Source organism: Odontesthes bonariensis, chromosome 10 (genome assembly GCF_027942865.1).
Source record: "Odontesthes bonariensis isolate fOdoBon6 chromosome 10, fOdoBon6.hap1, whole genome shotgun sequence".
Lineage (NCBI taxonomy): Eukaryota > Metazoa > Chordata > Actinopteri > Atheriniformes > Atherinopsidae > Odontesthes > Odontesthes bonariensis.
Window position 1 is genome coordinate 21,521,068 of NC_134515.1, and position 12,144 is coordinate 21,533,211.

Sequence of the window (12,144 nt, forward strand, 5' to 3'; positions counted from 1 at the left end):
ATAAAAAAAAAAAATAAAAAAAAAATCAGAAATACTTAAAAAAAAATGAATAAATAATCCCTCATGTCCTCGACAAAAAATACACTTGGTATATGAAAACTCAAATATGTATACGTGCTTTCCTGCAGTAGGTCGGAAGTTTCGGAAATACAGACCAAGAAAAGTGTCAGAAAGAGGGACTTTCTTCATTTACAGCAACTCTTAAAGAAATGCCACAGACTACGTAGACATGAAATCGCACCGGCCCTCGACACTGAAACCCTCGGACCACAACAAATTCCTAATTCTGGCTTCATTTCGATGGCGGTATGAAACCTTCATAGATAAAACTTGCACAGTTGTGATGCTTTCGTGCAAACTCATTGTTCTCAGACAGAGAACACCTGCTGCCAGCCTTGGTTGTTCCCTCTAAAAAGAACCAAATGTATCATAATGACACACACACACACACACAAGGTGAAAACAATACCAACCACACCACCAGTATATATAACATTTGAACACCTGCTTCAAAAAACCCTCTCAAATTGAACTCTCAAAGATTTGTCCCACACCGTTATCATTTTCATAATCACTTTATTAAGTGCACTAGATCTTAATTTCAGAAACGCTATCATTTAAAACAGAGATAAAGTAACACTAAGGACAGAAAAGACAGATTATGAAATGAATTTCCTTTGGTAAAATAAGCTCAGACAAAGCTAGCACACACTGTAAAGCCCTTTATTTTCTAAATTTAAAGATAGACAAAAACAGTATCAATAAAACCATTCTGTTAAATCAAAACTGATGTTATTCAAGTGTCATGTTGAAAACAGTCATTTCTAAATCAGCTTCCACACAAGATAAATTATGAGTAAAGCTCAGTTTAGAGGCGTGTTCTGGTTGGAGAGAATGCTTTGGCTTTGGACAGGACCTCAACAGAAGGAATGCAAAAATCACTAACACAAAGGCAGTGTAAAGCAACGTTTTTCGCACCCTACCGTGTATCATTTTAAATTCACAATCACTGACTAAAGTGTTGAATTATCCACAAAGCGATGTTCATAAATCCATCGGATTCTGCGTCCACCTTGGAAAGAGAGTGGTTGTTGCCTGGGTACCACAGTAACCTAAGCAACACAAGTTGAGAGTGTTGGTGAATAAGCCACGGCAAAATAGATCAGCTTATGCAGTGCATTTCTCACATAACAAATAAAACCTGTCAACCAGGTGTTTGCTTACCTAACTGGGATCTGCTTTGCTTTCAGTGCTCTGTAGTATTCGATTCCTTGTTTGTTAGGTACACGCCTGTCATCTTCCCCTAAAGTAAGCAGCACTGGTGTCTGTACCTAAATGAGAAATCACCTTGGATTACAACATTGTGTAACAACCAAAATGAAGTCGCATGAAGGGAACCAAGAGATTTCCACAAATATACCTGTTCCACGTGTTTAATGGGGGACTTGTTTAACATCTGCTCCCAAACAGCAGGGTCAGGAAGACAGTCTGGACTGTAGTCGTAGCCAGCCTCGACTATACACCTGCAAAGATCATAGATAAACATCAACAGGGATGAAATTTCACAGCACGATTTTTGCGGGCTTTTGCTCTACACACGCGTATTCGGCGAGGCACACACACAAACCTAATCCAACTCACTCGCTGGTGGGTAATATAGCAAAATCAATTCAATCAATCCACAAAAAAAAAACTCTATCAACTGAAAAGTGTGTCTCCTCTGCTGTCTCAAAAACCAGCCCGAGCAGTGAGAAATGTGAGTTGTTGCCATTTCCTTGGAAACAGCGAAATGACTGAGTTGTGCGAGTTAAATTGCGGCAGCTCACAGTCATTAAATAAAACAGGCAGTCGGTTTACAGCATGAGATGCTTGTTTGAAACATGGAGAAACAGGTTCATCGCCTTGCAAACACAGTCAGTCCTCGTCACTTAGGAATAATGCGGACAAAACCATTTCAGAATTTCCGTTTTGTTTATGTTGAAAGCAAACAAATCAAGAGCTCATTTGTTGGCCCTTTCTGCCGGTCAGAGGTGAATGTCAATAATTTGCCACTGATAAAACACCACAGATGCACAACAACGCCCAACTCTGACATGTGTGGGGCTGTGCATCCCAAGACCTACCAGTCTGGGATGTCTGTGCTGCCGACCATAGAGGCCATATTGATGACGGGGTTGCGGGCCACACAGGCCTTGTAGAACCCTGGGTACTGGCCAATCAGATGGCAGGCCAGGAAACCGCCGTGGGAGCCCCCAGACACTGCTACTTTGTTAATGTCGAACTCGCCAATCTTCAGAACACTTTCAACTGCAAACTGGTGGGAAGAAAAGAAGTAAAACATGATCTGGAAACCACATGAAGATAAGAAACGAACAGAAGTTCTGCTGCTGTGAGCCTGAACTTGAGCAGAAACCATGGCAACAAACTTTTACTTAATAAAGAAACTAAGTAACTCAGTGGTATATGATCACATGATAAAGCTGCACAGAAAGTCATTTTTAGCACTTGAAGGCAGTTAAATCTAATCCTCGCTATATTCAACAGGCATGAGCACAGCTTTGTCCGTATTGCTTTGCTTTATTCTTACTTGAACATCTTTGACATCCTGGGTGCCCACGTTGCCCGGTAATGAGAGGATGCTGTCCTGGCCGTACCCAATAGAACCACGATAATTTACTAAAAAAGACAAAAAGACATAAAGCAAACACCGATAAGTCTCATGAATACTAAAACATCAGCGGTCAATGTTATGATGCATTCTTTTGCAGCTGAAAACATGTAGGAGCCAGTGTATATTAGTGTGGGATGGGAATTGCTTGTGTGAGTTGCAATGGAGCTTTTTGGTTATGATCCCAGGGTGTAGTAGTCTGTAGTAGTTTTTTTTATATATATTGACGAATATAAGAGCACAGTCAAAATTAACAGAAGAAGCTGAAGGTACAACTTCTAAAATAGATTTTAGTTCTTCAGAAAACGGCATCAAAATGTGCCATTACATCACATCCTTTGATGTACAAAACTGATTCAGCTGTACAGAAACACACACACAAAAAAAGGCGTTAATGTGGTGTATTCCAAAATTAGAGACAGGAAACCCGGAGAGACTATTGATGTGAAACAACCGCTTCTTGAAATTGGAGGGCCCCTTTTTGCAAACAGATCCCGTGGCTTCGGATTCACCAGTCACTTAAAGTCAAACATGACTGCCCCGAAGGAGGTTTAATTAGAATCCCACGCTCAACAATTATTCACTCCTCCTGATCAAACATGAAGGAAATATCTGGCAAACTGCTGTAATGGGAAAGACGGTCCAAGTCTGCAAGTGTAAAGGCTTTCTGGGAAGAAACAATTAAGCAGGTGAGAAACTACTACAAACTACAAAGGAATCCTTACAGTCAACTGCCAATGTGTAATGCCATACATAATAGCAATACATTTGTTTTTTGTTATTGCAACTGATAATTCAGTTTAAACACACCAACAAGAAAAGGGTGTCTTTAATTTACAAAGCTAAGCTGCATTAACCACTGCAAAATGGTATATGATGAGCACAGTTAATCAGCTGAATCAGTAACTGGTCTGGTTTGGAGGATATCACCTAAAATATCTGATGGTAATGGATCTTATTTTGAGAAAACAACAAGCAGGAAAAGAGAGCACTTTATCTTAGAGCTTAGATCTTTGCAAAATGCAGATAAAGAAAGTGACTAGGGCTGGGCGGTTCTGGAAAAAATGAGTATCACGGTTTTTTTGATAAAAAATGATATCACGGTTTTCTGCACAGTTTTTTTTAAACAAATTTAAATCTTTATTTAACTCAAATCCAAAGTCAATTTCTGCTATTATTCAGTTTGCTTAACAAAAATATTTAACATAAAATACAGCATGACTAATACGGCCAAGGCTGTTTTGGTAATGTGCAATGTGCACAATGTCCATGGCTATAACCTCCATGAAGTTTACCTAGAACAGATATTCATACATTCTGTTAGCCAGAACACCTATACAATAAAAAATAAAAAAGCACAGAAGACCCATTTACTTCTAAAATGAACTGCAATGAACTATATGAAGTTCACCTACAACAGGCATTTACACACACTGTGTTATCCAGAACACTGTAATAAAAACAGAGAAGACCCATTGACTGAACTATTACCAACAATTCTGACAAAAATGGGGAGATTATTCAGAACTATTAATTTGGGCGACAGTGCCGCAGACATCGCCGCAGGAGGAGAGAAAGGAGGCCTCTGATTGGTCAACTCTACATCCGCTCTACACTATGCGTATTTCCGGTTTGCTAACCGGCTAATGGTGACGCTAACCGTGCTAACCGTGACGATTCTTTCCCTCTCTGCCAGCTCCAGTAGTAGCAATATTTCTTCTATTTCTAGATCGATCAGCTGCATCTCAATCAAAGTGCGCATTCGTCCAGTCGCCATTGTTGTTGAATGACCTCCGTAACCGTAACACCCACAATCCTAGCTTGTTCGTGATTGTCCCTCTTGCGTTGTGGCATGGGATTAACATAGCGCAGACAGCGCTTCAAAAGTAGGCATAAATCAAAAATAACTGCGTCGTGTCTGCGACAAGCTCACTGCGACACACTGCTGAGAGAGTATAAACGGCCCTTTACGCGGCTCGTTATGAAAAAAGAAAAAAAAAAAAAAAAACAGAACAAAACCGTCTCTCATCAAAAAAGCGAACCTTGTGTAGGTGTGAACCGAGATCACGGTTTTTTAACGGTATACCGCCCAGCCCTAAAAGTGACTACAAGTTAAATTCCTAAACGGTTGTGCCGTCTGTGTCCTCGCTGGTTCATCAGTCGGTGAATTTCTGCTGCGCTCTCACCAGCAGACTCAGATTTACTCAGCAAGTACGACTTACCGATGAAACAGCTAAAAATATGATCAGATCCAAAATGATCTTCAATAAGAAAATTGTTATTCATTCATGCTCCCGAGAAGCACATTATCGAAGAGACTGAGCGTGCGGTAAGCCACCAAGTGTGCTGTCATATCAATAAATGACTAGGGCCGGCACGGTATATGTATTCGTACCGAACCGTCACGGTACGGGGGTCACGGTTCGGTACGCGCATTTCCACGCAGACTACACACGGTACGGAAGTTTTCTGAACACGGAACTGTTATTTTGCAAGAGTTTCCTTCAGGACCCATTTAAACACTGCCACATGCAAGCTCTGATTTGTCCGTAGAGATATACGCTTTCGGACAGAGTAGTTATAAGAACGCAGTTATCAGAACTGTCCTACTCGAATTTCGTTCTGATAACTGTCCTTCCCCAGCGGAGCTGTTTCAGTCTGCATTCGCACATGAGTCGGGACTGATACGCCGCGCGCAGCCGTCTGCGTCAGCGACGTGTTAGCCGTTAGCCGTTTAGCGCCACATTCAACAACAAAACGGAACAAAACAAAACCCGAGAGAAGAAAAAACACCACAAAGAAGCTAATATGGAGAGCTAGGAGGCCACCGTGTTCATGGTCTGCATGATGGTGATATTAATCATGGACGATCACATCAGGCGTCTAACATCGAGGCTGGAAGAGCTCACAGAGAGAGTCAGGAGACGATACTTTTTCATTTCATGAAGGAAGAAAGGAGAGCAGCGCGCCGCAGACAAAGGAGACAACGTGTAAGTTTAACTTATTAAACACGCGCCGGTTCTGTCTGTGTGGTATGATGAAACATTTCAGCCGTGATAGCATGACATGGGGCGTAGCTACCGACCACCACACACCTCCGTCAGATGTGTTCTATAGAAACCATGAAAAGACCCGACCAATTACGTCTCCCAAATGTATTACAACAACCCCTGGATACGAATACATGCAGAGCAAAAAAAATTACCAAAGCAATTGGAATTTACATCGCATCTGCTATGCGCCCATATTCCACTGTAGAAGAGGCAGGATTCAGATATCTATTACATGTGCTCGAACCTCGCTACACGCCTCCTTCGGCACTGTACCGAAAATGTACCGAACCGTAGGGTCCGTACCGAGGTACGTACCGAACCGTGAGTTTTTTGTACCGTTCCACCCCTATAAATGACTGTTCAGTCAGAACAGGTCACACGGAACAGCACTTCACACCCTTAAATGAACTTACCCAGTAACAAAGCAAAGCCCATCCTGCACAGCACGGAGGAGGACAGAAGCCATTCGGCTACAATCACAGAGTGGGGACCGCCTGTCGAAAGAAAATAAGAGATGTGAACAGAGGTTAAGAGATTAGAGTTCAAATATAAGGAATATGGTACCTGACGAAAACTGCTATAAGCTGTTTGAGGGAAAAAAAAGACCAAGCTATGTTTTCAGAATATAATCAAGCGTTTTTGCCACCAAGGGCACCATCGTCATAGCAACTACCATCTGCAATGCGAATCCTATCAGAAGTGGCTCCTGACTGAACAGAATCAAATCGCAACACAGACCAAATCCTAATAAATCCAGCATAGATCAATGGCACAGAGTATAACTTTTTATTACTTCCTCCAGTAAGATTTTATTTCTTTGTGTGTGTGTGTGTGTGTGTGTGTGCATAACCAACCATGAGGGACGACGATAAGAGGCAACTTCAGGTCATTCTTAGCTTCCTTTGGTTTGATCAGCACTGCTTCAAAATCAAGGCCCGCTAGAAAACAGTGAAATTAGTAAATAACATTAATGTTACATCTGCTGCGTTTCATTCATAGTAAACTCTAATAACATTATCAATCCTGCGGTCATCTCAGGAGCATTTGTTTACCTCTGTTTACCTAAAAAAGCGGATGGGGGAGCTTAATGTAGATATCACACGGTATGATTCAGTTTCTTGGGGTCAACGAGATTATCAGTTTACGAAATTGTTCAAATCCATCATGTGCTAAGAAATCAGAAGTAAGCTTGGAAACAAAGTCAAGTGTCTATCAGTTTGTGGAGTCTTTATATTTATTCATATTATATATTTTCAGATTGAATGGGTGTTTTTTTTTTTTTTTTTTTTTGCCTGTTTGGTGAAATGCGTATGGAAGCCATTATTTCCATTTTTCCTCCAGCTGTTGTAAGAGCCAGCAGACGCCGCCTCTTTTGGCTGAAGGTTGTCAGTTAACATTGCGGCAAGTTGATCTGTAACACGGTACCCTTTGTGGCTTTTCCTGAAGTACTTGTACTTTCGTTTTGCAAACCTTGCACATAAAAAAATGGGTCATGTTTCGCTCATTGTTTGGAACTCTGTACAGTCCAAAGAGAACAAATACACAAATAGGTTCCTAATTTTTCTTTAAAAAGCCTGTTAACTGTAATATACAGAGTTCATATCATATGTAGCTCATTACCAGATAAAGGAAAGCAAATGTAATCCAATACGATAAGTCTAATCAATACAATCTTAATGATATAAGAGGGAGGACAAAACTAACTATTGTTTCATAAAACTTGATGAAGACTACTGAAACTATTGATTTACAAATCCTTCATCTATGACTCCTGTTAAAATACCAAAAAATAAATAAATAAATTCATAAATAAAGTCTTTGTCTTCTTACGGTATTGACTATTTTCTTGATCTGGGGGAGGAGTGAAAGTCATGATCTTCCAGTCAATCTCAGGTAACTTCTCAGAGTCTTCCAAGATAACCCAGGCCACCTCCTCCTGGGAATCCCTGCCTGGAAGGAAGCCCACCCTCTGGACACAAGGAATGACACAACCATGAGTGACAAATGAGCTCCTCTGTCATTTGAAGTTCAGCTTTTGCGTATAAAGCACCCAAATAACCTTTCCCAAAGATCCCATTTAGGTGACCGTCCATACTTTAGGAAGGTATGAAAATGTAAAAACAAAAACAAAAAGCTGATCCTACCAGACTCGGAGGGATGTTGGGAGAGGAGCAGCTGACCACCATCAGATCTCTCTCCAGGTTCAGCAGACACCAGTTACCAATATCAGACTCTACAAACAAACGACATCATCAATACAAAATGAAAATACAATCATAAAAACAGTCATATTATCTGGAAGCAAAGCAGCTGTAAGAAACTGACAACGCCTAATCAGACCTTTTAAGAACTGTGCGAACTAAGTGCATTCAGATACTCACTTGCAGTCAGAGAGGTGATCATCCCTGTGCTTATATCCACCATTAAGAGATCCTGTAACACAGAGAGAACAGCACAATATGAACCATTTTTGTCAGACCAAAGAGGAAAGCATTTTATAATAAAGCAGGGTGTTGTCGTCTCTTCAGCCTTAGTTTTCTCATTATCAAATTTCCAAGTATGTGACAGTACATACCTTGCGGCTGCGCTGAGGGCAAGCAATGATAATACGTTGACTGTCAGCTGACCAGCACTGGGGTGACAACTGAGAACTGTAGATGCCAGTAAACCCATCTGTAAAGCCGCACAGAAACAAACTTTTCTTTTTAAATGCACAGATGGGGTTTATAAATAACGAAAAAGGTGCATTCGTGTGGCCAGATAAAAAAAAAAAAAAAAAATGCCTCACCTTCTCTGGGTCGCTTCACAACATCCACCACCACTGAAGTCTTCTTGGTATACCAGTCATACTAAAAATAAAGCCAACAAATGCAGCTACTTACTCACAAATTCACTCGATTTTGAGGGAAACTGACTCCACTTTATTATCTTTGGTGATTATAGTCCACTTTTTAAAAAAAAGGCAAATTGAGTAGTATATGGGGCTCCGTTCTGCCTTACCACGCAGAGTCTGCTGCACTGCATGTGTGGGCCATAGACAGAACATTCGAGATAGACAATTCGGCACTGGTCGGGGCTCAGCCTCGGAGAGCACACCGCACTGGTGTCTGATGAGAGCTGCTCTGATGGAGACAATCAACAAAAACACATCCTCACCAGCTACATCATGCTGTTGCAACCACAATGAATTGGACTAAGATGTCCAGGGAACACTACGTAGGAAAGACAAGTGTGTGATTGAATATTGTTCAATGTAATTCATGACATTATAATGCTTTTATAGGACTATATAAAACTCTATACTCGGTACTGGTGTAAACAGTAAGATCGCAGAACAAGAATAAAGACAATAACCTCTTGCTTTGCATTTTAAAGCATTGTAAATGCTATACCTATAATTCACAGCACGTGTTTGTCATAACACTTCACAGGTTTCGTGATAACATGTCTTTACACATGTGTGAAAAAGGGTATGAGCTCCAATTTTAAAGGGAGCAACAGTTAACTTACCACATTTCCCACCAGTAAGATCCACATAAAACAAAGATGACCTGACAGAGAAAATGGAAAAATTAATGGGTCTGCATCATGAGAACACACCCGAAAAGTTCAGTTCTGACTTTTATCTGATCAGTGAAAAATGTGAACACCTCCTGTTCGGGCAGTACTTGAGACCAAGTCTGAAAGGCTCGTGCCACCAGCCCACAAAAACCACGCCGGTGTCACCTGGTGCCCAAAATGCCTGCAGAGACGGAAACAGAGTAACAACAGGGGCCAAAAGAAGTGGAACCCACTGGGAGTGCAGAAATATTAGAACAAAGCCACACATCCTTGCAACTGTAGTGCCAAACCTGTCCAGGGGAGATATTTTCAGGCACTCCTTCCAGCACAGAGACATTGTCCCCCTCGATGTCCAAGACACACAGCACTGGGCAGCTCTTACTAACTAAGGTCTCTCCCCAGTCCTCATGGTAGACAAACTGCTCCCCCTGCAGGAATAAGATGGAAAAAGCACAAATGGAAAGGTAAACTGATGACTGAATTAAAATCCTGACCTATAAAAATGCTGCGGTTTAAGAAATTTAAAGTTAAAGAAATCAAACTGAATTTACTCTGACAGCGTCCCTTTTCCCCACCCTCATGGTCTCCTCCTCATCGCCGATAGAAGACAACTCCGGCGACTCCATCTACAAAGACAGTAGGAAGCATGGAATAGCGAGTTCGAACATTGGCGTTTTATCAAAAATAATTTACTTTTGTGAATGTTGCTCCTGTGGCTTTATCATACTTAGTGCTTTTAAGTTACGCTGGTACGGATACGCAATGCATCACTGAAAATGATGACAGAATGAACCCGTTTTTCCTGTTTCCACGACTGTGCAAAAGTTTTCCTCTCAATGGCACGGAACGACCGCTGAGAAGTATCTGATCTGGCTGGTGAGTGTGCTTCGTGTGTAAATCTGAAGCACTGTAACAGTGTGCCAATGTAACCATGTGCGTCCAACTATCTGGCAAATCTTTCCAAATACTGTGAAGCAATGGAACCGCGCTGTGCCAGCTTTCATGCTCTCTAAGTCCAGCAGGGAAGCATCTGTCGGGTTCTGTGAGATTCCGTGCTCATTAACACCTCGAAGCAAGTTTTGCAGACCCACCTGGAAGAAGGATTCCGTCTTGGGTCTCTTTCTCTCTGCCACATACAGGAGGTGTGTCTCAGAGTGTGACCAAACCAAGCAGCCAAATTGCTCTGAGGATGCAAAACAGAGTGATGAACACTGGCACAGACAAGCTGCTTTGGGATAAATACTCATTTTCCCTGAAGAAGACTCACCATCTTCGTAGACTTTGCCGTGCTTCTTTAGGGCTGACAGATTGATGCTCTTCATCTTAATGTTTTTACTCCAGATCTGAAAAGCAACAACAACAACAAAAAAAAAAGCTAAGGAGAGGAGAAAACCAAAGATCTTATATTGACAACAGGCTGCAGAAACGAGACAAGGCAGACAGACTATAGCCAGCTAATAAAACAGTCAAATAGAACAAAGACAAGCAAAATGTGACGTAAGACAGGCCAGACAGACAGCCACACACCTCCAGAAACTGTTTCTCCTCTCCTTTTACAGAACATTCTCTGACAACTGCCTTCATTTCACCGGAAGGCGAATCTTTGCTCAGCACCCTGAGATGAGAAACAAACGTGGAGATGTGGTTCAGTTCGCTCAGAGCTAGTTCTGGGAGGCATAGATAATATGTGGCATCTCTGTACGTACTCTCCTTTGATTTCCGTGCAGTTTCCCGACGCTCCAGAGTAGACCACTGACTTGTCATCGTGGAATACAATGTACTGCCGGCAAAACTTGACATTTTCATTCCTCTCCAGATCACGCTGGCTCCATTCTGCAGAAGAAAAAACAAGCCACAAGGCCATCAACAGGGATCCCCGTGTAAAAAAATGAGAACATTCGACGTTGGCACCGATTGAATCTACCTGTGTAGATGTTGCTGTATTTGCCTCCATACTGAGAGGTGACGACGGGTCCCACGTCTGCTCGGCTCAAAGAGGGGAAGAGACTGAGCTCTCTGTAGAGTTTGGCGATTTCCTCCGGGTTGGTCATCACCTGACAGCCCGCACCAGAATAACTACGTCTCAGTGAAGTGAACTGCCTGACCGCGAACAATGCCCTATTCATGTCCTAGCTGGGAAGCTACTCCTCCATACAAAAATCAGTACAATTACAGCACTAAAACACAGGCCAGTTTAGAGATATGTTTTACCTTAAATTGCCAAATTTGTTGTGGAAAGAGATTACACAACAGCTACGTGTGAAACAAAGCAACCGAGTGAGCAAGGTAGTTTGTTAGTTGTGTGAGCTTTGGCAGTTTGATCGACCTGACCAGGAACTTCCTGCTGGAGCTGACAATAAACAACCGCGCCAGCGTCTCTCTGCTAGCTTGACTCGAAAGCTAGTTAATTAGGCTGCTATCAAAAAAAGTGACAGCGTAATTCAGCCAGCTCTCCGTTTGCACATATATACAACATTAGTTGTGTATGTTAGCCGTGTGGAAGTAAACACCGATAACGGTGTTCAGTTAGTTACGTTTCATCATACCTGTGTCTCCATGACAGGGACGATGTGTGTCGCTGCTGGTCACCCCGTATCAATTCAGTTGAGTCCACAATGAAGTGGGCGCTCCAGTCCAAAGTTAGCCACAAAACAATAAAGCTAGGATACGTTACAGCTTCTTGGTACAAGAATAAAAGCATATTGAATTAATATCTTTTGGGTGTGCCGAAATATAGGAGCTTATGAATGACTTTATGCTGAATAAAAACAAAACTGCAATGCATTTAGACTACTTAAAGTACTGAAAATAGATTTAAAAGGTTTAGTCGGGACAATAACACACACATGCGCTTTTATTTTT

The 12,144-nt window shown here is 41.8% G+C and overlaps 1 protein-coding gene across 2 annotated transcripts; it reads right to left on the reverse strand.

The window, feature by feature from the left end:
- Window positions 1-556: 556 nt before the first annotated feature.
- LOC142390961 (acylamino-acid-releasing enzyme) lies at window positions 557-11,914 on the reverse strand. 2 transcript variants are annotated; one of them, XM_075476865.1, is made up of 23 exons: window positions 11,829-11,914; window positions 11,207-11,336; window positions 10,989-11,115; window positions 10,810-10,897; window positions 10,550-10,625; window positions 10,374-10,465; window positions 9,834-9,908; window positions 9,573-9,710; window positions 9,372-9,463; window positions 9,232-9,272; window positions 8,722-8,843; window positions 8,510-8,570; window positions 8,297-8,394; window positions 8,103-8,154; window positions 7,866-7,954; window positions 7,552-7,690; window positions 6,576-6,659; window positions 6,135-6,215; window positions 2,588-2,676; window positions 2,124-2,314; window positions 1,421-1,523; window positions 1,225-1,331; window positions 557-1,112 (listed from the first exon to the last, which is right to left on the reverse strand). In XM_075476865.1, the coding sequence occupies exons 1-23, from the start codon at window positions 11,838-11,840 to the stop codon at window positions 1,007-1,009; spliced, it is 2,193 nt and encodes a 730-aa protein (XP_075332980.1). In that variant the 5' UTR covers window positions 11,841-11,914; the 3' UTR covers window positions 557-1,006. The 2 variants fall into 2 exon arrangements, with proteins under 2 accessions (XP_075332980.1, XP_075332979.1); XM_075476864.1 differs by lacking the exon at window positions 11,829-11,914 and having other exon boundaries at window positions 11,207-11,782.
- Window positions 11,915-12,144: the final 230 nt, after the last annotated feature.

What these genes read in the sequence shown, in the direction of transcription:
- LOC142390961 (XM_075476864.1), bottom strand. Translation starts at nt 11,408, where the DNA reads ATGAATAGGGCATTGTTCGCGGTCAGGCAGTTCACTTCACTGAGACGT. An exon ending in ATACAGCAACATCTACACAG is followed by an intron (nt 11,116 to 11,206) that starts GTAGATTCAATC and finishes TTTCTTCTGCAG; the next exon opens with AATGGAGCCAGCGTGATCTG. An exon ending in GCAAAGCAGATCCCAGTTAG is followed by an intron (nt 1,113 to 1,224) that starts GTAAGCAAACAC and finishes TGTGTTGCTTAG; the next exon opens with GTTACTGTGGTACCCAGGCA.